This window comes from Mytilus galloprovincialis, chromosome 7, assembly GCF_965363235.1.
Source record: "Mytilus galloprovincialis chromosome 7, xbMytGall1.hap1.1, whole genome shotgun sequence".
Classification (NCBI taxonomy): domain Eukaryota; kingdom Metazoa; phylum Mollusca; class Bivalvia; order Mytilida; family Mytilidae; genus Mytilus; species Mytilus galloprovincialis.
The window spans coordinates 16,318,492-16,342,569 of record NC_134844.1 but is presented as its reverse complement, the minus strand read 5'-3'; the positions used below and the strand labels follow the sequence as shown (position 1 = coordinate 16,342,569).

The following is a 24,078-nucleotide window of genomic DNA, read 5'->3' as shown; positions in this document are numbered from 1 at the left end:
AAAATTTCCTTGTTTAATTAAAAAACAAAGTATGTTTTGAAATTTTCCTTTTTTTCTCGGGTACAATCTATCAAAATATTAAATTTTGAAAATTGTGTTGAAATATTAGAAGCGGCTATTCGTACCCTTAGTTTTATAGATCATGTTGATACCAAATAATATGGACCCATCCCGTTTTCAGTTTGAAATGACATTTATTTTACAGTACACGTGTGTGTACATGTAAAAAGAGCAATTATAATTCCTTTTTTCAGATAACAGATTTTTTAAATGCATTTGAATTGAAAAGAATAAATAGATAAGGAACCTTCTGTTCATCTTTATATTGTTACATTCAAGCACGTTCTGATACGGTGATCTTTGATACCTTTTTACTCAAGGTACCAGGATTATAATTTAGTACGCGTGTGAACAGGAAATTTATAAGAATGACCACATTATTGATATTCATGCCAACACCGAAGTGTTGACTACTGGGCTGGTGATACCCTCGGGGACGAAACGTCCACCAGCAGTGGCATCAACCCAGTGGTGTAAATAGGTATCAAAGGTACCAGGATTATAATTTAGTACGCCAGACGCGCGTTTCGTCTACATAAGACTCATCAGTGACGCTCATATCAAAATTTTTATAAAGGCAAACAAGTACAAAGTTGAAGAGCATTGAGGATCCAAAGTTCTAAAAAGTTGTGCCAAGTACGGCTAAGGTAATCTATGCCTGGAATAAGAAAATCCTTAGTTTTTCGAAAAATTCAAAGTTTTGTAAACAGGAAATTAATAAAAATGACCACATTATTGATATTCATGCCAACACCGAAGTGTTGACTACTGGGCTGGTGATACCCTCGGGGACGAAACGTCCACCAGCAGTGGCATCGACCCAGTGGTGTAAATATTTATCAAAGGTACCAGGATTATTATTTAGTACGCCAGACGCGCGTTTCGTCTACATAAGACTCATCATAAACGTGAATGAAAATATCAACAGTTTAAAGGTTAAATAAAAATAACTTTATCCAACCAAACTTCTGTTTGTAAATAACGTAACAAAACATGTGTCAACCAACCCTTTTTCCTTTGAATTCTTGTTTTGGTATAGGTTTCAGATATTTCGTATGCACATTTAAGGCATAAGAAAGGTTCGGTTTCAAAAGTATACATCAATATTACTTCATACAGAAAATTCGCTCTTTTTAAAACATTTACTGTTTCAATTATACAAAGGGACAAAGCAACACATGTTTCATTTTGATTGGGTTTAATGGCATGATCATAAAGTGCGTTGAAATGAACCGTGATATAGCAAACATCGAATTCACTTACTTTGTGTAAAACAATATTTATACAATTTCAAATTACCAGAATTATCCGAAGAAATGAACTCTTTAAAATGTATTACATGAATTAAATGTGAAAGAGATACTCCCGTATGTATTGTTGCATGAGAGTGTTCAGAAACAAAAATCAGTTAAAATTAATAATCGATAACTGTTTGAAAGGCAGCTTTGTTTTTTTCCTCCAAAATTGCCCACCAGAAAGAAATGAAAGTTGATTTACGGAATTAGTTTGTAGTTATTGTTCGTGTGTTTCAAGACACGCGAAACGGAGAAATAGTTCAACTAGCATTAAGACATACGAAAAATCGTCAATATTTTAATACAGAATCAGATTTTAATATCGAATTGTTACATCTTATGAGGTTTTTTTTTACCAAATTTAAAACTATTTTATAGGGAGCAGTTTAGACATCAAATGAATGTGATGAGGAAATAATGGTCTTACCTTTTTTCAAATTTCGCCGACAGACACAAACAGCAATAGCCACTAGCACCGTTACTGCAACAACAACACCAAACACAACACATAAAATACTAGTAGTACTAATCTCTTTTTCTTTTGATTTCTGAAGACCTGAAAGAACGCAATACATTTTAAATGCATGAGTTTTATGCGCTAGTGTTCTTTTTGGCGATGAAACTGTTTCTATCAGCCAATTATGTAAATTCGTTTCTTTTTTCTAGAATCAACGTATCGTTAATAGTTTAATTAAGAAAGCGCCACAAAAACATTATTCGATTGTTCATTTTATTGACTTGGCTAATAAATGTATTCTGTTCACAAAAATAGGTAATTTACTCATCAAATACACACACATACATACATATATATATATATATATATATATATATATATATATATATATATATATATATATATATATATATATATATCATATATATTGCGGTTTTTATCCAACGCAATCATAGGTTTGAACGTAGTTTTAAATTTAGACTCGTTTATATTTTTTCGTTTGGGCTTGTATCATATTTTCCCTCCGGTTTATATGATCCGTTTATCCTATATTGACTCTTAAAATTCAAGAGTCTTTCTAAAAATGAGGGTACATTTTATATAGCCTTCCAAATACCGTTTCAATCCCTAACATCACTGAACAGACTTTTATTGTCGAAATCCGGATCTGGTGTACAAAAAAATATTAACACCCTATCCTGAGACAGTTATGTATTAGTACAACATATGAAGAAACTATTGAAAATCAGTGCAAAGACCTCAACTCATGCGATAGTTATGAAGCAGAAAACACATATACAAAACACAGACTGAACATGGCAGGGTATTAATGTATCCCTACAACAACACAAAAAAAAAGATATTAACTTGTAGATCTGAGAGTACTCAAAGTTACATTTTGAATACAAGTTCAAACTCAATAACAACTAATAAAATAAAATCTTTTTGATCACTCTTTTTTTGCTCTTTCATTTCGATAATCATATTGTTAAATTGTAAAATGTATGTGCTATTGCCGAAAGATAGGTAATTTTGCAATATGAATGCAAATATTTTATTAGGTATTCCAATTTTATAAATATTTGCAATGTTATGATATTGATAAGAATGGAAAGGGAAACCGTCAAAAGAGTAGTATTTTCTGGTGCAAAAGAAAAGAAATGAGTTTTGGACATGTCGAAGTGATCCTTCTCCGTTTTTATGTGTAAACACAGATATTTCTGCCAGCTGAATTAAAAATAAACACTTTATATTTAATATTAGTAACTTATGTCATTAATATACAAATAAACTAAAACTGTTGTTTCGAAGTAATTTTAGATTTTTTTGTTTTATACGTTTCGGGTATACTGTGAATGATCGAAATAGAAGTATTCCAATATTATCACCAATACATTGCATTATATTGGTACTTACTTTGTATGAACTGTATATCTACTATTGCGTCAAAAACTTTAAACTCGTGAGTTCCTATTCTGCAATCAACCTGTATGGTTCCAAAACAATCTTTATTGCATATTTGATGGCCAATTTCTAACTTGCCATTTAAAAAGATACTTGCTGTTGGATAAAAACTACTGCTTACATTTATGTGTTCTGTAATTCCTAATTTCTAAAACAAAACAGAAATACATAATCAGTCGAAAAGCAGTTACTTTCTATTACAATATTAGGTTCATAAAACGTTATATATTTCCGAATGAAAATGGGATAGTGTCAAAGAAACAACAACCCGACCAATGAGCAGACAACAGTTATGAATAAAGAAGTATTATTTCGAGGAGAAAATCTAACTGATATCGTCATCAATATGATGAAAAATGTATCTTACGGAGCAACCATTTAACTTCAAAATGGGGATTGGGAGGTATGGGTTTTTTTCTGAGTCAGAATGTTTTGTTCGAGCAAATTCAAAGCGCAAATATTTATAAATTGTTTTTGACACTATCAATATTCTTTTCTTCTAAAGTTAACACTATAAGATATCCTGAAAATCTGGATTTAGAATATTTTTCACCTGCTTCACCAGAATGTTTTCTTCACATTGGGGATCAGCATATTGTTTCAGGAAAAAAACACCCAACCCCCCGTCTCACACATTTTGAAGTTAAATGGTCGTTCCCTAATACAATCTTGAACATAATGCAAAAGAAACCGTACCACGCTTGTATAAATTTTAAATTTCAAAGTTCAAGCAACTTTTATATTCACAATAGAGGCTGCGTATTTATGTATGAAAGCAACTGTTTTCCATAATAGATTAAGGTTAAACAATTCATGGAAATTGGATATCGCTTCGTCGTTTATTTGCAGTTCATTCCTCAATCTGGTGTAGTTTTGAGCTGCTGCGTGCATGTGCAGACACATTGATTTTGACAGTACAACTCATACTACAAGGTGTTGGTTGAGTTGAAGGCTACGGGAGTTGATGGAAATATGTTAAATAAGGGAAGAACGAGTGCTTATATAGCTGCGTTCTTCAATTAGAAAAAAGTCATCTTTGGTTATGTCCTCCTAAGGTTACTGCTGTTGAAATTAAGCAAAATGTTGGTATTGCACCTAGGTGGTTGACTATGCGATACATCATATGACTTTATCTATACATATTGCAGATGTGGTAAAACGTTTGTCACACTGGTGGTTCGATTGTGGTCACCAGTAAGATATCTTGCCTTTTTTTCATTTTCAGGTTATGAATGTTATTTGTAATGTGTGGATCTCGAAGGACGCGCACACACTCCATCACTAGGGAATTATTGCAAAGTTTCGAAGTCTTCCATGGGTATTGATATATGATTTTCTGTAAAACAAAACCTGGTGTTGTTGACTGTCCTCAATAACATTGGAAGACATTGGAACTCTGTTCTTTTATTCTAATTTTAGAACAAATTTACTCGAGTTGATATTCAATATCCAATTCGCTCACATTCAATCACAAGAGACTTATTGCAGAGTTCCTTGTATTGGTCATGCTTGGGTATTGATATATGATTTTCTGCAATTAAGCCCTGATTTTGTTGATTTGACTGTCTTTAAAACTCTATCTACGTGGTTTTTCCAGTTCAGTATGAGGTGAATGTGTGCCCTCAGATACATCGCGGATTAAACTTCCTCTAGGACATGGCTATGGATTTAATTTAGTTGTCTTATAGATGTCCTCTTTGTAATGTATTGATTGTTGATGGTCATCAAACTACTGGATTTAACCAAATTAATAACACCAATTAAGTATCACATATAGAATAAAAGTACTAAATGGTGGCCCCATTGCCGGCAATGCTATTTTTAGCAATTACCTCCTTAAAAGGCGTTTTTAATAAACTAATTATGGAAAAACTGCTGTTGTCTAATTGAAGCTCGATATCTATTTGTGATTTTACCGCACTGAAATATATATGGTCCCATGGCTTTTCTTGGTGAATTTTGGGGGTTTTCACGATACATTACGATTTCGCAGAAAATTTTCCCTAATATTGATCAACATAAAAAAAAAAAAATTCCGGCCCTTCATCATAAACATTTAAGGACAAATTTGTGCTTGCATGAAACTTCATTCATAATGCTTTCCAGAATAAAAATATATAAATGAAACATTACCTTTATTTTTATTTTCTTTTTTTCTGTATTAATTTTTTTCCTTTTTTTATTATTTTAAATTTTGTTAATTTAACTTATTTTTCCTCAAAATTTCCATTCTTAAAAAAACTATAAAAACTTAGAATATCTGTATGTTTGTTAAAATAATTATTCTAATATGATGAATACATTTATTTGTGGTCCGATATATATTTTTTTGTAAAATGAACTAACAAATACTAACACATATATATTTTACATGATCTTTTGCTAACATTAACGAGGCCGGGATAAGGTACCGGTATTCGATGTTTTCATTACTAACAAATGTACAGATTTCAATAAAAAATGAAAATTTAAAAAAAACAAAAATATATATATATATATATATATATATATATATATATATATATATATATATAAATGATATAACAACCAATCAAAGAGAGCCATCTATTTTTATCTCTATGTCATGTTCCCTTCATAAAATGGCTGCGCCCATGTAATTTCATTTGGTACATTGTAACCTTGATTGTACATCAGACAAGCTAAAAACATCCGGTATCACAAGTATAACTAATAACCAAAAAGGTTAATATGGTTTAATACCAAAATGTATAAGAAAGTACCAAATGAATATTACAGAGATTTTAAATTTCCAAATCTAGCTTTTTAAGAATAATCTTTCAAAACTTAACCAGCAAAAATATACTGTAAATGTAAAGTTTGTCTTTTTAAAATATCAATTAACATGATTAACCTGAGTATCAAGTTAATGTATGAAAATACTTTAAAGTTCATAATACTAAATTTTTTGACTATAATTTTATTTAACATAAAAAACAATAAAAAAAACCTGTCATCTCAATTACCTATCTTTAAACCAAAGTACACAATTTTCTCAATTGCTTAAAATACAATCTTTGTATCTGGATGGTAGTTTCCGGTCACGAGTTGGTCTAGACGGTTTGGACGGCTCTAGACTTGGGACGGATTTCATCAATTTGTTAGACTGAGGTTTATCATTAACTCCACTATTCTGATTTCCTTTTAACACAATTTGATTTTCACTTTCAACATTTTGATTCTCACTAGATATATTTTGATTTTGAATTTCCCTATAGGCATTTTGATTTTCGCTATAGACATTTTGATTTTCACTATTGACATTTTGATTTCCACTAGATTTCCTTTCAATGAATCTTTTATTATGTGTGACATTTCTCTTATATGTATCACCATCATCATTTTGAACAACAACACTATTTCCATGCTTTTCCAGCAGTGTGAATGGTTTCGGATTAAAGGTTGTAGACAATTTGTTCCCTCTATTTTGTTTCACTAAAACAGAATCTCCTGCTTTCAAATCATGTGTTGTCACATTCCTTCTTGTGTCTGCATATAGTTTTCCTTTCTCCTTCCTTTGACTATCTCGGTCACGCACTTCAGTGTCGTCATGTGAACGGATCTGAATATCAGGTAGTTTTGTGCGAAGCGTTCCATTAAATAACAATTCAGTTGGGCTTACACCTGTAGTACAATGAGGTGTTGACCTGTACATCTTCAAATACGTTTGTATTTCAGTACTCAAGTTCTTTTTCTCAGCATTTGCAATACGCATGCGCTTCAACAATGCACGGTTCTGACGCTCTATTTCCCCGTTGGCGGCTGGCCATAAGGGTGCAATTCTTCTGTGCACAATACCATTTTGGTCCAAGTATTGTTTAAATGTGTCACTGATAAATTGAGGTCCATTGTCAGTTGCAATTGAAATAGGCAAACCATGTACAGTAAACATTTTGTCCAGAGCATCAACTACACGGTCTGCGCTTGTACTTTTACTCATAATTGTCACTTCCAACCATCTTGAATAGTAATTAACAACGGTAAATAGATATTCTCCAGACGGTAACGGTCCTCAAAAGTCTGCTGATATCTGTTCCCACGGTTTAGACGGAAGAGACGTTCGTATCATCGGTTCTGGTTTCTCTGGGTTTGCAACAAGCTGGTACCCATAACAAGACTTACAATACTCTTAAATACTCTTGTCCATGTTTGGCCACCAAATTTTTTATCTTAATCTTTGTTTCATTAAAACAATTCCAGGATGTCCCTCGTGTCCTAACTTCAGTATCTGATTCTATAATTCAGTCGGTATAATAAGTCTTGTTCCACGAAGAACAATATGACCTATATAACTAAGTTCCTGTTTCACTGTTAAATACTGTTTGTTTAGCAAGTCTTGTAATTCTTTGTCATTAAGTGACATTTTATCCACATCTTCAATCTTTACAGCGTTTGGTGTAGATTCAGATGCAACAAAACGTATATACTCCTCAGCTTGATTTAATTCTCCTTGTTTTGATTCATTTTTCGGTACCAGTAACAACCGTGATAGAGAATCTGCAATATTCTGTGATCCTGGAATATATTTCACAACATATTTAAAAGGTTGCATTCTATGCATCCACCTTTCAACTCGAGCACATGGTTTAGACTTAGGCGAGAATATGAATTCCAACGGACGATGATCTGTTAGAAACTCGAAATCATGACCAAATAAATACATATGGAACCCTTCACAGGCTCATACTAACCCTAACGCCTCTTTTTCTGTTTGCGAATACTTCCTTTCTATAGTTGTGAGACTTCTGCTTGCATAGCATATGACTTTGTACTCATTATTCTGTTTCTGTACTAGAACAGCACCTAAGCCTAAAGGGCTGGTATCTGCAATTACTTGAGTTTTCGCTCTCAAGTTGAAACAGCTTAAATTAGACGCATTCACCAGACCTTTCTTCAATTTTTCGAAAGAATCTTTTTGTTCTGGTCCCATTGAAATTTTGTCTCTTTGTGAAGGAAGCGGTGTAGTGGTTCTGCTACAGTTGCTAGATTTGGTATGAAACGACCAACAAAATTAACTAACCCTAGAAAACTCCTGATCTCAGAAACTGATTCTGGCCTTCTAGCATTTACAATTGCTTTAGACTGAGACACACCAATCCCATGTTCTGATAACATATGACCCATAAACTCAATGTTTGCCATGTTGAATTTACACTTGTCAATATTAAGTGTCAATACGCTTTCTTGTAATCTTTGAATAACAGCACTGTGTCTGTCATTATGCTCATTAGAAGTAGAGCCATACACAACAACATCATCAAAAATGTTTCGTACTCCTTCAAGTCCTTGAAATACCTGACTCATTACTTTGTTTTTGTAACTAGATTATTAAAGGATAGAGTACGATATTCGTGTACATGCCCTACATTGGCTCCTTTTTAAGGGCATGTAAAAGTAGTTGATAGAACCCCTTATTTTACAAAACACCACTATCACAAATATTGCAAGTGTATGTTTGATTGTTTCGAAGAGATTCCAATTATTTTTTATTGTTTTTTAAATGAAGCATGGTCTTATTACTAAGCTCGGGATCACATAATATTTTTTGACAGATCTGCAGATGCGGATACGTCAACGTATACGATACGGTTGATACGTTTGTAAATGACCGAACTCTATTAAGAACATCTCCAATCAGAAAATTGCTGTCTTAAATTCATTCATTCATGTTAAACAACAATCGGTATCGGAACGGTATATTACTTACCTGGAATGTACAGTTACAAACTGGCTTAGGATAAACTTTCAGAAAATCAACACTTGCATTCAGATAACCATTTCTGACAGTTACATTCTTTTTTAAAGTTTCCTCTGTAGGCATCACTAAAACATATATTTCAAATGTAATTGGCATGCAATAAAATAACTGTTGAAATGATTGTTCATGGTTAATACGATGCATAAGCATATCGTCGTATATGTTTAATTGAAGATAAGTGTACTAAACATTTCTGGTTTGAAATTAATACATCAGTTCTCGGAAAGGTGATTTAAAAGTTATATTGCAGCACGTCAAGGTTATTCCTCCTGGCGTACTAACATCACACAAGTTAACTTGTTTTAATGACTGAATTATATCATTGATCATCTTGTTTTATTAATAGTCATACGTGAGTGTACTCAAATTGCGTCTATTTTGGCAGTTTTTTTCACCTACTATGTTTGCTGATCCTGAATAAAGTCACTATTTTATGTTTAAATTGTAGCTTTATCTTTATTAACAATATATTTTCACCAATTTAATTTTGAGTCAACATTGTATCATAGAAAAATAGGGTTTAACAGACCTTAAAACGATTCCTGATTCCGTTATAAGGAGAACAAATGGCATCCATGCTTAGAATAACTAGAGGCTATACAGAGCCTGTGTCGCTCACCTTGGTCTATGTGCATATTAAACAAAGGACACAAATGGATTTATGACAAGTAGTTTCAGAGATAAATATTTTGTAAAAATTTACGATAGTTGCTAAAAATTGATTATAAAGGGCAATAACTCCTCAAGGGGTCAATTGACCATTTTGGTCATGTTGACTTACTTTTAGATCTTACTCTGTTGTACATTGTTGCTGTTTACAGTTTGTCTGCATATATCATAATATTGAAGATAATAACCAAAAACTGAAAATTTTCCTTCAAATTACTTATTCAGGGGTATAACCCAACAACCGGTTGCCTCCTATGTCTGAAAACTTCAGGGCAGATAGATCTTCACCAAATAAAACAAGAGGCTCTCAAGAGCCTGAATCGCTCACCTTAATTCTTTTGGTTAAATCTCTCATCAATGATTATTTTGGCTTTTCAATTTATTTAAATGTTTTTTGGATCGTCCTATTTTCTTCAAAAGCCTAAAAAAAAATAATCATTTTCTCCTATGTTCTATTTTAGCCATAGGAGCTATGTTTCTTGACATACAAGGAAATAAAATATAAAATTTATACTAGATACTCTGAAACTCATTTAGCCTAAGTTTGGCTGAAATTGATACAGCAGTTTCAAAGGAGAAGATTTTTTTAAGTAAATCAACATGATGAACAAATTGTGAAAAAAGTCTTTAAAGGGCAATAACTCCTTAAGGGGTCAATTGACAATTTTGGTCAAATTGACTTAATTGAAGATCTTACTTTGCTGAACATTATTGCTGTTTACAGTTTATTTCTATCTATAATTATATTCAAGATAATAAACAAAAACAGCAAACTTTCCTTAAAATTATCAATTCAGGGGCAGCAACCCAACAACAGGTTGTCTGATTCATCTGAAAATTTCAGGGCAGATAGATCTTGACCTGATAAACAATATTACCCAACGTCAGATTTGCTCTAAATGCTTTGGTTTTTGAGTTATAATCCAAAAACTGCATTTGACCCCTATGTTCTATTTTTAGCAATGGCGACCATGTTTGTTGATAGATCATAACTTCGGATACAATTTACAAACTAAATACCCTAAGGAACATTCAGTTAAAGTTTGGAAGTATTTGGCCCAGTAGTTTCAGAGGAGAAGATTTTTGTAAAAGATTACTAAGATTTACGAAAAATGGTTAAAAATTGACTATAAAGGGCAATAACTCCTAAAGGGGTCAACTGACCATTTCCGTCATGTTGACTTATTTGTAAATCTTACTTTGCTGAACATTATTCCTGTTTACAGTTTATCTCTATCTATAATAATATTCAAGATAATAACCAAAAACAGCAAAAATTCCTTAAAATTACCAATTCAGGGGCAGCAACCCAACAACAGGTTGTCTGATTCATCTGAAAATTTCAGGGCAGATAGATCTTGACCTGATAAACAATATTACCCCTTGTCAGATTTGCTCTAAATGCTTTGGTTTTTGAGTTATAAGCCAAAAACTGCATTTGACCCCTATGTTCCATTTTTAGCAATGGCGACCATGTTTGTTGATAGATCAAAACTTCGGATACAATTTATAAATTAGATACCCTAAGGAACATTCAGTTAAAGTTTGAAAGTATTTGGCCCAGTAGTTTCAGAGGAGAAGATTCTTGAAATAGTTTACGACGACAAACGACGACAGACGACGACAGACGACGGACGACAGACGACAGACGACGGACGACAGACGACAGACGACGGACGACGACGGACGCCAAGTGATGGCATAAGCTCACTTGTCCCTTCGGGACAGGTGAGCTAAAAATAAACCCATGTCAGATTTGCTCTTAATGTTTTGGTTTCAGAGATGGGAGACAAAACCTGAATTTTACCCCTATTTACTATTTTTAGCCACGCCAGACATCTTGGTTAGTGGGCTGGGCATCGGACACGTTTTTGAAACTAAATACCCTTATGATGATTGTTGTCAAGTTGGATGTTAAATTTGTTTTCGTATACGTAGTTTCAGAGAAGATTTTTGTAAGATTACAAAAAATTACGAAAAATTGATTATAAAGGGCATTATCTCCTTAAGGGGTAAATTGAAAATTTGGGTCATTTTGACTTATTATAAGGTGTTACTTTTCTGTACATTATAACTGCTTACAGTTTATCTCCATCTATAATAATATTGACGATTATAACCCAAAACTGCAAAATGTCCTTAAAATTACCAATTTAGGGTCAGCAACCCAACAACGGGTTGTCTGATTCATCTGAAAATTGCAGAGCAGATAAATCTTGACATATTTATCATTTTTACCGCGTGTCAGATTTTCTCTAAATGCGTTGGTTTCAGAGATATAAGCCAAAAACTGCATTTAACCCCTTTGTTCAATTTTTAGCCATGTCGGCCATCTTGGTTGGCAGGCGGGGTCATTGTAACTACATGTACATGTACATGTATGAAGTTTAAAAAGAACCTTAAGCGTTCTATTGAGTAGTTAAGAACGTAAACTGCGCTTCAATAGAAACTATACCTTTTTAAAACAATGTTATGTAACTACATGTCCATTATGTATTCCGTGTGCATCGAATGTGTTGATATGTCATAAAGTGTGTCTATATAGTTGTATTATCGATTTCTAACCAAATATACATTTATTGTCCTCCTGATCAAAGTTCAAGGTCATACGATAGGGCACACCACCTCATAATGATACATCCACATGCCAAAGATGTAAGTTCTATGTCTAAAGACGAAGAAGTTATGGCCTGGTTGTGTTTCTTACGATATAAAACAACATTAGGTTGACCTTGATGTCTCATTTTAAGGTCATCATGATGCAATACACTTAACCCTTTGATGATACATCCACATGGCAAATCTAGGCCTAGATCAATAGACAAAAAAGTTATGGTAATTTTAAACTATTAGAGTGGATTTTGCTCTCATTTATTGTGCCAATTTGAGGGTAGGGGCGTATTTTAAACTGAAATACGAAAAAATCTGGCGGTTAAGTTTTAATATTTATTTTTTTTTTAACAACCGACTGGTATAGCACTCCAAATGAAATGGTTTATATTTTGAAAAAAATAAACGACACATTTTTCTTCTTCAAATACTAGAACCATTCCATTCAATTTTCGGGGCTGACTCAGATAGCCCCTTTTTTAGTTCGGACAAAAAATTAAATCCAGAGCAAAACTCTTACAAGTAAACGGTATCAGTGAACTAATATTCACCTCAGATATCATTTTTAACTATGTTATTGTCAATTTCGATTTAATTTTTAAAAATATCAACTTATATACCCCTATGCCCGTATTTCTGAAACCTCCAAATTTGGCCGATACTTGCATGTAAAAGATGCCATATTTGAGTTGCCAAATCTTTTATTTTTTTTAAAGATGTTTAGCTAGGCTTAGCTTATCAATGAGAGAAAAACAAGAAAAATTAAATTACAGGCTTTTTTTGGGGGGTATAGTGTTGGGTACCCCCTTCAAATATTGAACCAGATTATGTTACTCTTTACAATTGTTTATTAAAACATTGCAATAATTTGGTCTTATGAAACTGTAATCGGTATTGAAATATTTATCATTGTACATTGTTTGTAGGACCCGTTGATCATACAGATGTTAGATGAAGGGTCCGTGTATATTTGCGTCCATTCGTTTTTCATTTTGAAATATCAAAAACAAACTAGAGGCTCTCAAGAGCCTGTGTCCCTCACCTTGGTCTATCTGCATATTAAACAATGGACACAGATAAATTCATGACAAAATTGTGTTTTGGTGATCGTGATGTGTTTGTAGATCTTACTTTACTGAACACAATTATCTCTATCTATAATGAACTTGGCCCAGTAGTTACAGTGGAAAATATTTTCTAAAAATTTACCAAAATTTACAAATATTTATGAAAATTGTTAAAAAATGACTAAAAAGGGGAATAACTCCTTAAGAGTTCAATTGACATTTTTGGTCATTTGACTTATTTGTAGATCTTATTTTGCTGAACATTATTGTTGTTTACAGTTTATCTCTATCTATAATAATATTCAAGATAATAACCAAAATCTGCCAAATTTCCTTAAAATTACTAATTCAGGGGCAGCAACAAAACAACAGGTTGTCCGATTTGTCTGAAAATTTCTGGGCAGATAGATCTTGACCCGACAAACAATTTAACCCAGTCAGATTAGCTCTAAATTCTTTAGTTTCAGAGATATTAGCCAAAATCTACAATTTACCTCTATGTACAATTTTAATCCATGGCGGCCATCTTGGTTGGTTGGCTGGGTCGTCAGACACATTTTTAAAACTAGATACCCCAATGATGATTGTGGTCAAGTTTGGCCCAGTAGTTTCAGGAGAAGATTTTTTTTAAAAGATTACTAAAATTTTAGAAAAATGGTTAAAAGTTTACTATAAAGGGCAATAACTCCCTAATGGGTAAACTGACAATTTTGGTCATGTTGACTTATTTGTAGATCTTACTTTTCTGAACATTATTGCTGTTTACAGTTTATCTCTATCTATAATTATATTCAAGATAATAACCAAAAACTGCAAAATTCCTTAAAATTACTGATTCAGTGGCAGCAACCCAACAACGGGTTGTCTGTTTTGTCTGAAAATTTGTTGGCAGATAGATCTTGACCTGATAAACAATTTAACCCTGTCAGATTTGCTTTGGTTTCAGAGATATAAGCCAAAATCTACATTTCACCCCTATGTACTATTTTTAGCCATGGCGGCCATCTTGGTTGGTTGGCAAGGTCACGCCACACATTTTTAAACTAGATACCCTGATGATGATTGTGGCCAAGTTTGGTTAAATTTGGCCGAGTAGTTTCAGAGGAGAAGATTTTTGTAAAAGTTTACGGACGACGGACGCCAAGTGATGAGAAAAGCTCAAATGACCTTTCAGGTCAGGTGAGCTAAGAACGTGAAGATCCGTGGCTATAATGGTTATGTACATGTAATGATGTTGATGGTGTGTATGGCCTGCTTTAACAAATTGGTAAGGCTTATATTGATCCCTATTAATTTGCATATTATTGACATGCTTTGGTCCATGTGCTAGTGGTGTCAAATATGTATTTGAGAAGGGAAGATCTCCCTTATTATTATACACAGAGTATATATCTATGTAATATTATAGGGTTATTGCATGAATATTGGGGAATATTGTCCCGAGTAGAATTTTATATTGCACGAGCTTGCGAGTGCAATATATGTTCTACGAGGGACAATATTCCCCAATATTCATGCAATAACCCTTTTATTGTATAGCAATATAATATTTGAAAGTAAAAATTGGTTTAAACTAAGATTTTGTCATTGATGACGTCATGAATTTTGAAGATTTATTGCACTAGTGCAATATTAGAATTTATTGCACGCTAACTTTTGGTTACTTTCTGTTGGAAATATTATATTGCTATACAATAATATATTATCTTGATATGACTTGTGTTAATATATTAAATGTTCCATTTAAGAATGTTTGACTCGTTCTGGCTATGAAATTGTCCCTCTGTACTTATTAAATGAAGTCAATTTTTAAACACACAACTAAAATGTATGTGATATGTGATTACTATATTATGTTAGTGTCCTAATTAATAACCTTACTATATATATATATTGGTTATCATTATGTTGGGGCTATATTTTTATATTTCCGCGTGACACAAAGAAGAATTGTAAATCAAAGATTGTGCTCAAGGTTCGCGTAGAAAAATTTTAATAGCATTTTTAATAAGTGTTGTGTTTTTGAATTTTCTGCGTTACATTTAGAGAGAAGTGATAACACTAAATAATATCTGTATACATTTATAGCATGTACTGTTACAGCGTTTTTGCAGAAAACATGGGTAACTTTGAAGAATTCAAATTCAGGGTGAAAATCTTTCATTACTACCTTTTTGTACTTTTGTTACATAGAACACTGTAATTGAACGATATTACCAAGGAATTGTACTGATGATAATTTGTAAATAAATAGCACATCTATTTTTTAAACGGAAAATACTTACATGCAAAATCATTCCCAGTGATTGTGAGGTTTTTTGGGGGATCTTTATTAAATCCATGAAAGCAAGTATACAAGCTATCTCCATCGTCTATTCCAAAGTTTTTTATCTTTAAAAAAGAGGCATCAACACCCCACGTCTCTTCATATTTAGCTTTATTATTCGACACTCGTCCTAATGTCAGAAGTGAATTGGTTTTCCCTCCTGTCCACTGGGTTCCATCGGGACAACAGTCTTTAATAGAGCACTTGAGAATGACATCTTCGTTGAATAAAAGCGGTTCCAATGGTTCCCACGAAACTGAAATAATTTATTCACCATTTTAATATAAATAAATTTGTTTACACATATTTTATATAAATACGTAACAAGACAAGTGGCAAGGATTCTACAAAAGCAATTTAATTGTAGATGTATCTAACATTAACATAATATAATGACTTGTCTTTCTTCAAAACATAAATTCTAAAAACTAAAGTATAATATTTCTCTTAAAAATAAAATGTTCGGAAAAAAGCAGCAAGTATCAATAATAATTAAAAGGTAAACTAAACGCGCGTCTTGCGTATATACTAAATTTAGTCCTGGTATCTATGATGAGTTTATTGTATATAGAATAGAACAGAATAGAATATTTTTTATTCACCAAATTAGGGCCCCAGGAGGGCATATAGCATACAGACAATATTATTATAAACAATAACATATGCAATACACAAACAATAAAAGATGTGTAACAAGTGTTATAAAAATAATAAAATAAAATAATATACCACAGAAAATACACTCAACAAAATAGTAGCAATGTATTATTATTCAATGAATACTATGTTGACATTGACTCAAGTGCACCCGGTAAGTGTATTTTCACTTTGAAAAGACAAACATGAGGCATTAGTAGTTTGTGCGGAGATATCTCAATATAAAAAAACACAAAACATATAACAAAAAAAAAAACAAACAATTAAGCACTCGCACATTTGACTATGAGGTATACTGCAAATAACAAGTATATTTAATAAAGGATATTTAATGACTTATCTGCAGAAAGCACCAAGAGTCGGTGCTTAAAGGGAAGTCCCTACTTGTACTTAATGCAGATGAGTCAAATTCCTAAATTATTAAAATATATTTTAAAAACATATTTTAAGATTATAGATTCTGTGTCCAGCCAGCAAGGATCATCAAGGGACGGTGCCAGAGAATTTGAAATTCTTCTTATGATCTGTGCAGGCTTAACAGGGTATCCAAATTCATATTAAAGAGTTATAATGAATTAGTTCTTGCAGATTAAGTTGTCCTTCAATTCTTAGTATCTTCTATATATTTATAAAATGCAAATTGTACATTGGGATCCTCATTATTCATTATCCAAATTAATTTGTTATCATTGTTTAAATTTTGAAAGTTTGGACATGATTTTAATATATTTTGCATCATATCCTCTCTTTTTAATAAATGAGTGTCACATTTAAATAAAAAATGAACTTCATCTTCAACCTCACCTGAGGTGCACCTGAGACAAATTCGGTTTTGTCGAAGAGTACCCTGGTATCTACCAGATTCAATTTGTAATTTGTGAGCAGATATTCTTAATCTAGTAATACATTTCCTTTGCTCAAAATGTTGAATTATTGACAAATAATTTTCAAAACCGAAGTTGCACTTGAATGTTACATAAGTTCGTAGTTTACCATCTTTATGAATATCTAGCTGTTTTTTCCACAATGCAGTATAGTATCCCTTAACAATCTGACCACAGTGTAGTTTAAATGTTGAATATTTTTCAGGAATATGCTTTTCTATGCCTGACATTTTTTCCCTTAAAATATTAATTGATCCATACCAAGAGGTTTTTTTTTGTTTCAAATAGATTTTTAGAACAATTATATGCAGCTTTTAACAAGGGAAATGATGAGCCAATATATATATATATAAGTGATAAGAAGACAACAATATTATACGGGTTCACTTAATATTAACTTGTATTAATCAGGATATAGGCAGTCGTAAACATATGTCGTCGTGTTGAGTTTGTTACGTTAACACACTTTAAAACACATTTTCAAATCAAATCAAAACGAACTTTGTTTGGGTATCAGCTTTTAAACGACTAATATACATCGTTCAGAAAAGTCATGTCTTCAAAATTCTGTCGCAGGAGAGATTTTGTATAAACGATTAAGAGTTTGACATGAAGTAAACCTCAGGTTCATTTTTTTTTTATCTTGGAGTCGCTGTCTCGTTGATTTCTAACCAATATCGTACAGTGGCGGATCCAGAAATTTTCACAAGTGGGGGCCCACTGACTGACCTAAGAGGGGGCCCGCTCCAGTCACGCTTCAGTGATTCCCTATATAAGCAACCAAATTTTTTCCCAAAAAGGGGGGGCCCGGGCCCCCTGCCCCCCCCCCCCCCCCCCCCTAAATCCGCCTATGTCGTATTTTTCGTATATGACATATTTTCCCTTGTCGTTAAGCAAGCAACAAATTAATCGATCATATACATGTATATGCATATGTAAACGATTTTGTGTGGTGTGATATTATTAAAAATGTTCAAAGGGAAGGAACTCAAATGATACCGGATTTGTGGTGGAAATTAGTTTACCCATGCATTGTGATTGTTGATAGCAACAACGAAATGGGTGCAACATAGAAAAGAAACATTAGACGATTGTACGAAGAAAATTCACAGTAAGTGTGTTGTGTTTTACTGTACTGTCACATACTTTTTAAAAAAAATACGAATTTACAAACGAGCTACATGTTTTATGATTATTCAAACTGGGTAGTAGAATTTATGTTTTGAGGAAGACAACAGAAGTTAAATTTCTTAATTTTCAGGCAAAGTTGCAGATTAACCGTCACCAATTTTAATAGTAATGTCTGGGGATTTCTCAAAATAAAGTCGGGGAATTGTCTTTGTTAAATGGTAATCCATACAACGAAGCTGGCCAAACAGTAAATAATATTTTGGTACATTGAAAGTTTGTAAAATAATTCTTCCATGCCATGCTCTATGCTCATTTTAACAAGGGTAGGCATTATATTTGCCAATACATTTTTACCGAGCGAAGGCTAATAGGAAAATTTAGAACCTTTGTACTTCGAAGCGGAGCAATAGTACCAGTTCGAAAGGAAGCCCTTTTTTATTTTGAGGCCAAAACGTTATTGAAAATCAACCGTTTCACGAAAAAAAATAACAGATTAAAATTAATTTAAACTCATTTGTAGAAGGATTTTATTTAATTTCCTATCGAGCAACACAAATACAAGTGTCCATTTTAATCTCAAGCAACTTATCCAAAATACAATTTCAATTGCGACGTCAATCGGGTGCAGCCCATTTTTTATTGGAAATAGATCATGTCAGACTTGTTTCAAACGGGAAAGAAGAATGTCATATCAGAAAGAAACTTTGAGAAATATTAACAAGATTTATACACAGAGGCACTTGACCATTTTCAATGTAATGCACCTTATTCATTTCCAGACGACAATGCGTCTGATAATCATTTGGAATGTAGCTATTAATATATGAATTGAAAAGGCGATATCAGATTTTAAGACTTGAACGGACATATCTTGCCTCTGATAAAGCTAAGACTAAAATGAAAATTAGACATCTCTTTTTTCAACCACACCATAGACCTCAAGTCTGAATTATTGCCTTGCTTAATTGAAATTCATTTTTCTTTTTACAGACTTTATGCTTTATGTAAGCTGCAAACAAGGAAAAATTGCTTAACATTGAAAATAAAGAAACTATACTGTGAAGTGAGTGTTTATAATATTTTTATATTAAAAGATCATTTAGCATAGGTAGTCATATGCTATATTATGATTTGGTTCGGTCATTGGAATAAATTAATAACTGAAGAAATTTCACAGTGACCGTTTTAGTGTGATTTGGAAATACCGTCATTCAAATGGTTTGTGTCTTGAAATTAGTTATTATAGAAAAACGGAAGAAGAAAAAAAAAATATAAGGCATATCAACCCAAACGAGCCGAGAAAAAAAAAACGAACAAATAATAATAATACTTTTTGTTTGACTGGAATTCAAGCTCTTTCCTCTTCCAATAAAGAAACAAAGCAGCTGGATGAAAATTTTCAATGTTGTATATATTGCAGGAATTCGTGGTATCATTATCTGAAATAATAAAAAGAATGGTGTGATCTCAAGACGTAACTACGAGTAATTTCTGATTTACAACACAGCCATTAAATTTTATTCGATTTGATTTTAGTAAATTTTTTTACAGAATGTTCTAAATAGTAATATTCATATAAAATGTTGCATAATCCTCTCACAGAAAGGTCTTTAAAAGCAGGAACACCAAACACGAATGCGAGACACAAAAGATATGTCCTATAAAATAAACGGATTTGCAAATGTACACTATTGTGATACTGAACATTTTCACCTAGTGCACAATAAATGTGGTAGAGTGTTTAAAATTAAAATTTATTCAGAATAATTAATATTAATCAGTAGTTTTCTTATGTATTTTAAGAGTTCATTAATACTTCTATTTTATTACGCAATGGCCGAAGCGTACGAAAATACCTTAAAATTAGGTGTATATGTTGCGGTTCCCTTTTCAGCCAGTATGTAGATAACATTTTCTTTTTTAACAAGTTTAAAAACTAAAAGCATGGTGAAAAGGGCGTCTCGTCTTTATCTAAAAAAAAACCTCATCGGTAGGTACAAAGACCTTGTAGTTAAATATTATGTATCATCTCACAAATAATGCACGATGGTGACAAACGTCAACACTGGCCGTTTTCCGTCTTCTTTGCCGCTTCAGAATGTTATAAAAGAAGATTTTCATGTGCAACAAGTGAGTTTTTTTGCTTATTATTGTAAAAATTACATGTCAATACATTTCGCAATTCTTAGTTACAGACGAGGAGATAGAGAATTTTACGCTTACCGTCATCCAATCAGAACCATTGATACAAATTTTTTAATTTCATTAGAAATTCATTTGACGTGGCTTTGTACTTTCCAGTCATAGTGTTATGGTAAAATTTGTGTATTCTTGTCTTTCATGTTTACTTATGTGCTTTATCTATATGCCTTTTGGTGTTTTAGTAAATATGACTCGACTCTGTACTTAATACATCCCGTCATTGTGTTATTGTGCTATGGTTTATGTATGTATTCTTGTTTTTCATTTTTGCTAATGTGAATTTTCTATATGACTCTTTGTGTTTCTTTGCTACATTTTTGTTTGTTTTTATAGTGATTAAATTATAACACAATGTTGACTGCTATGTATTCACCTATTATGTCTGCTTGTTTTGTTCACACATCATTTTCAGTATAATGGAATTTTATTCGACCATCATATAAGTGTGATAGCTAGTTATAAAGCCAGATGTAATCCACCATTTCTACATGTAAGAAAATGCCTGTACCAAGTCAGGAATATGACAGTTGTTATCCATATTCGTTTGATGTGTTTAGGCTTTTGATTTTGCTATTTGGCTACGGACTTTCCATTTTGAATATTCTTTGAAGTTCGGTATTTTTGTTATTTTACTGTTTGCTGTCACCAGAACCCATAAAAATTATCTTCCTCAAGAGGAATACCATGTTTACTTAAATAGAATATTTCACAACATAGATATGCCCCCAGCCTAGCAGTTGCAAAACACAAGGCACGTCAGAGTGTCTAAGATCAAGTACAACCTTGCTGTCAGTCCACCCCATACAGAAATAACCAAGGAATAACAACCATCACTCAGTACAGTCTTAAAACAGCTAAAGCTGCTGAGAAAATAATTGATGCTACTGATCGAACTACTGAGGCATTAATGGTATCTATAGTATATGCAAAGTGCTAGAACTATGTATCGAAGCAAGTATCAAAGGCATATTGCAGAAAGCTTCCATCAAGGGTGCATTTTCAAACAAGATTGCTATCTTAATCACAGACACAGAAGCAATTAACGAAGCAAAAGATAAAAAATCTTGATGACTTAAGACATGTAAGATGTCAAATAAACTTTTGATGTTGTAGACCATATACACCTATGTGCAAAATTGAGGATGGAGAATGTGTCAAAGCGATAACAACCCCACTAGTGGATTTGATGGGGTGCTGTTAGAAATCTTAAAATAATTTTTGTATTAACCATTTCTTGTTTTAATGTTAATATCTTTACTATAAATTGAATCCAGCACTGATTAGGGGGACACGACAACGTTACACTCCTTTAACTATCCACATGTCATAATTACATTGGCCTGAGGGGAACTTGATAACTAGAGGATCAAAAGATTTAATTAAGAAAATCCAAGGCTGCTATCTCTATATTTTATTACTAGTAATTTGTTTGTTGTATGATTAAAACGACGTTTTTCTGTTAGCTTGATTTGAAGAAAAATACTTTTCATACATATCCATATTAAGATGTTTTTTTTTTTTAGAAAATGACACCTGCTGAATCTAAGGATATTGCAAACTTTATTTCCACATCTGTACCTATTGCTCAAATGTATAGCATTCTAAAACTGGAGTCCATCTAGTTCTTTCTTTTCATAAACGATAAATGTTAATAGATGCTTCTAATATGCGTGGCTGCAGTTCCTAAATGGATTGTATATTCAACTTCAAAGGACGGAATTTACTGCTATTTTTGCGCTTTGTTCGCTACTGACGACAACCCCGGACAGTTTTTTTTTAAATACGTTCAGAATTTGGTAAAGCAAATGGTGAACACAGAATGTTAATCTCACAAACAAACAAAAAAGTACCACCAAACAGCCTCATTAAGATCACAAGACACGATAAACGGTATAGTGGTATAGATGCAAGGGCTGATACAGCAATTTCGATACAATTGTTAATTAGTACTTAAAATAAAAAAAAGATCATGATTGTTTAATCAGTAACTGTTATTATGTTATTTGGCACGTGTCAATCGGTTCATTGATTTTCGGCATATCAAAGAAAAACAGGCACGTGCCTAAATAATGTTGAATATCTTATTTATTTATGATTATTTTTCTATAAAATTTGAAATTTAAGCATTAAATATCAATCTCTTAGTCTACCATAATATGAAAAGAAATTACATGTAACAGCACCCCATCTAGTCCTTAGTGGCATGTTATAAGTCCTTAGTGCACTAAGGACTCCTTAGCAGTGTTTAGACGCACCCAATAAACTGACTGGGATTCAAGCAAAGAAAGAGTTATTTTCTCTGATGAGAGAATTTAAGGCTTATAACAAGAACATATTCTAGAAAATTTAAATAACGTTAACATGATACTCGAGGTTAATCTCCTTATTCCTTAGAATATCAAAAGACTAAAGTTCAATCCAACATAGAATAGGGATAAGACAACTGGCGACAACAAAAGATTGTTAATCCAATAGCTGGTTTATAAAAGTGGATAAAATACTCAGATTCTATGATTAATCTTCAGTTCATGAAATTATACTCAACCCAAAGAAAAATTGGAAAAATAACCCGCCAATATAATACATTCAGCCTGGAAAATGAAATGGACAGATATAGCTGGAACTAAATCTACTCTTGAAAACACGGAAATAAACAACTGAAATTATCGGAAACCACATATCTGTTGGAGAAGTATCAGAGACCACGCATAAAAGATACATCAGCAAAGATTATACTTAAAAATTTATATTCTTACAGGGACTTATAAAAACCAAAATGTCATTTCCTGTTTTGACAAAACAAAGTCTGATGAATGTAAGTTATATAAGGAAGGCCATTTCAAGATTACAAACATTATTTAGGTTACTTGCAACGACCTGGGTCTTGTGAAAAATGCTCACCACAGTAGATCAACCGATAATGGCATACAACCACATAATTTATAATCATTAAATCAGAAATAGAACTACATAGACTGCCAATGTACTACAGTACCAATTCCTGCATACAAATATCTCATTCAGATGCTACATACAGAAAATATGCAGACATTGGGTTTATGGATTGCATATCAAGAGAACTGAACTACAGTGTTAATTAAAGGAACTATGTTCTAACAGAACTAACATTATTTGAAAAAAAGTTGTCTCCACAATTACATCCCAGCTCCTTTGTTCTAACACGGGTGATCTGAGCCAGATCACCCCTACCAGATCACCCCAGTTTGAGTTTCTTTGTGTTGCATGCTTTCCTTTGTTGGTGTGTCAGTGTTAAACTATTTTGGCGGGAATGTCAAATCCACTTTAAAACTTATAATTAATACGGAAAAGACTATCTATCAAAATTTACGTCGAAAAAATCCAGTGTCTATGCTGGGATTCGAACTCAAGACCTTTAGACCCACGACACATAACTACTTGATACCAACAACCAGTAATTAAACATATTTAAAGGAAGCAAGATATGTTTATAAGTGGGGC

At 32.6% G+C, this 24,078-nt stretch overlaps 1 protein-coding gene across 1 annotated transcript; it reads right to left on the bottom strand.

Annotated features, from left to right (window-relative positions):
• Positions 1–1,741: 1,741 nt before the first annotated feature.
• Positions 1,742–19,914, bottom strand: LOC143084143 (uncharacterized). The gene is made up of 5 exons (XM_076260551.1): positions 19,727–19,914; positions 15,684–15,980; positions 9,002–9,117; positions 3,229–3,424; positions 1,742–1,911 (listed from the first exon to the last, which is right to left on the bottom strand). Exons 1-5 carry the CDS (start codon positions 19,830–19,832, stop codon positions 1,742–1,744), a joined length of 885 nt encoding a protein of 294 aa, XP_076116666.1. The 5' UTR covers positions 19,833–19,914.
• Between the last annotated feature and the right edge of the window lie 4,164 nt (positions 19,915–24,078).

Bases quoted from the DNA above. Each gene is read 5' to 3' on its own strand.
- LOC143084143 (XM_076260551.1), bottom strand. From the start codon at position 19,832: ATGATACCACGAATTCCTGCAATATATACAACATTGAAAATTTTCATC. The intron at 15,981-19,726 runs GTATTATTATTA...AAATTATTTCAG, and splicing joins GAATTCCAGTCAAACAAAAA to TTTCGTGGGAACCATTGGAA. The intron at 3,425-9,001 runs GTAAGTAATATA...GTTTTGTTTTAG, and splicing joins TTTGTAACTGTACATTCCAG to AAATTAGGAATTACAGAACA.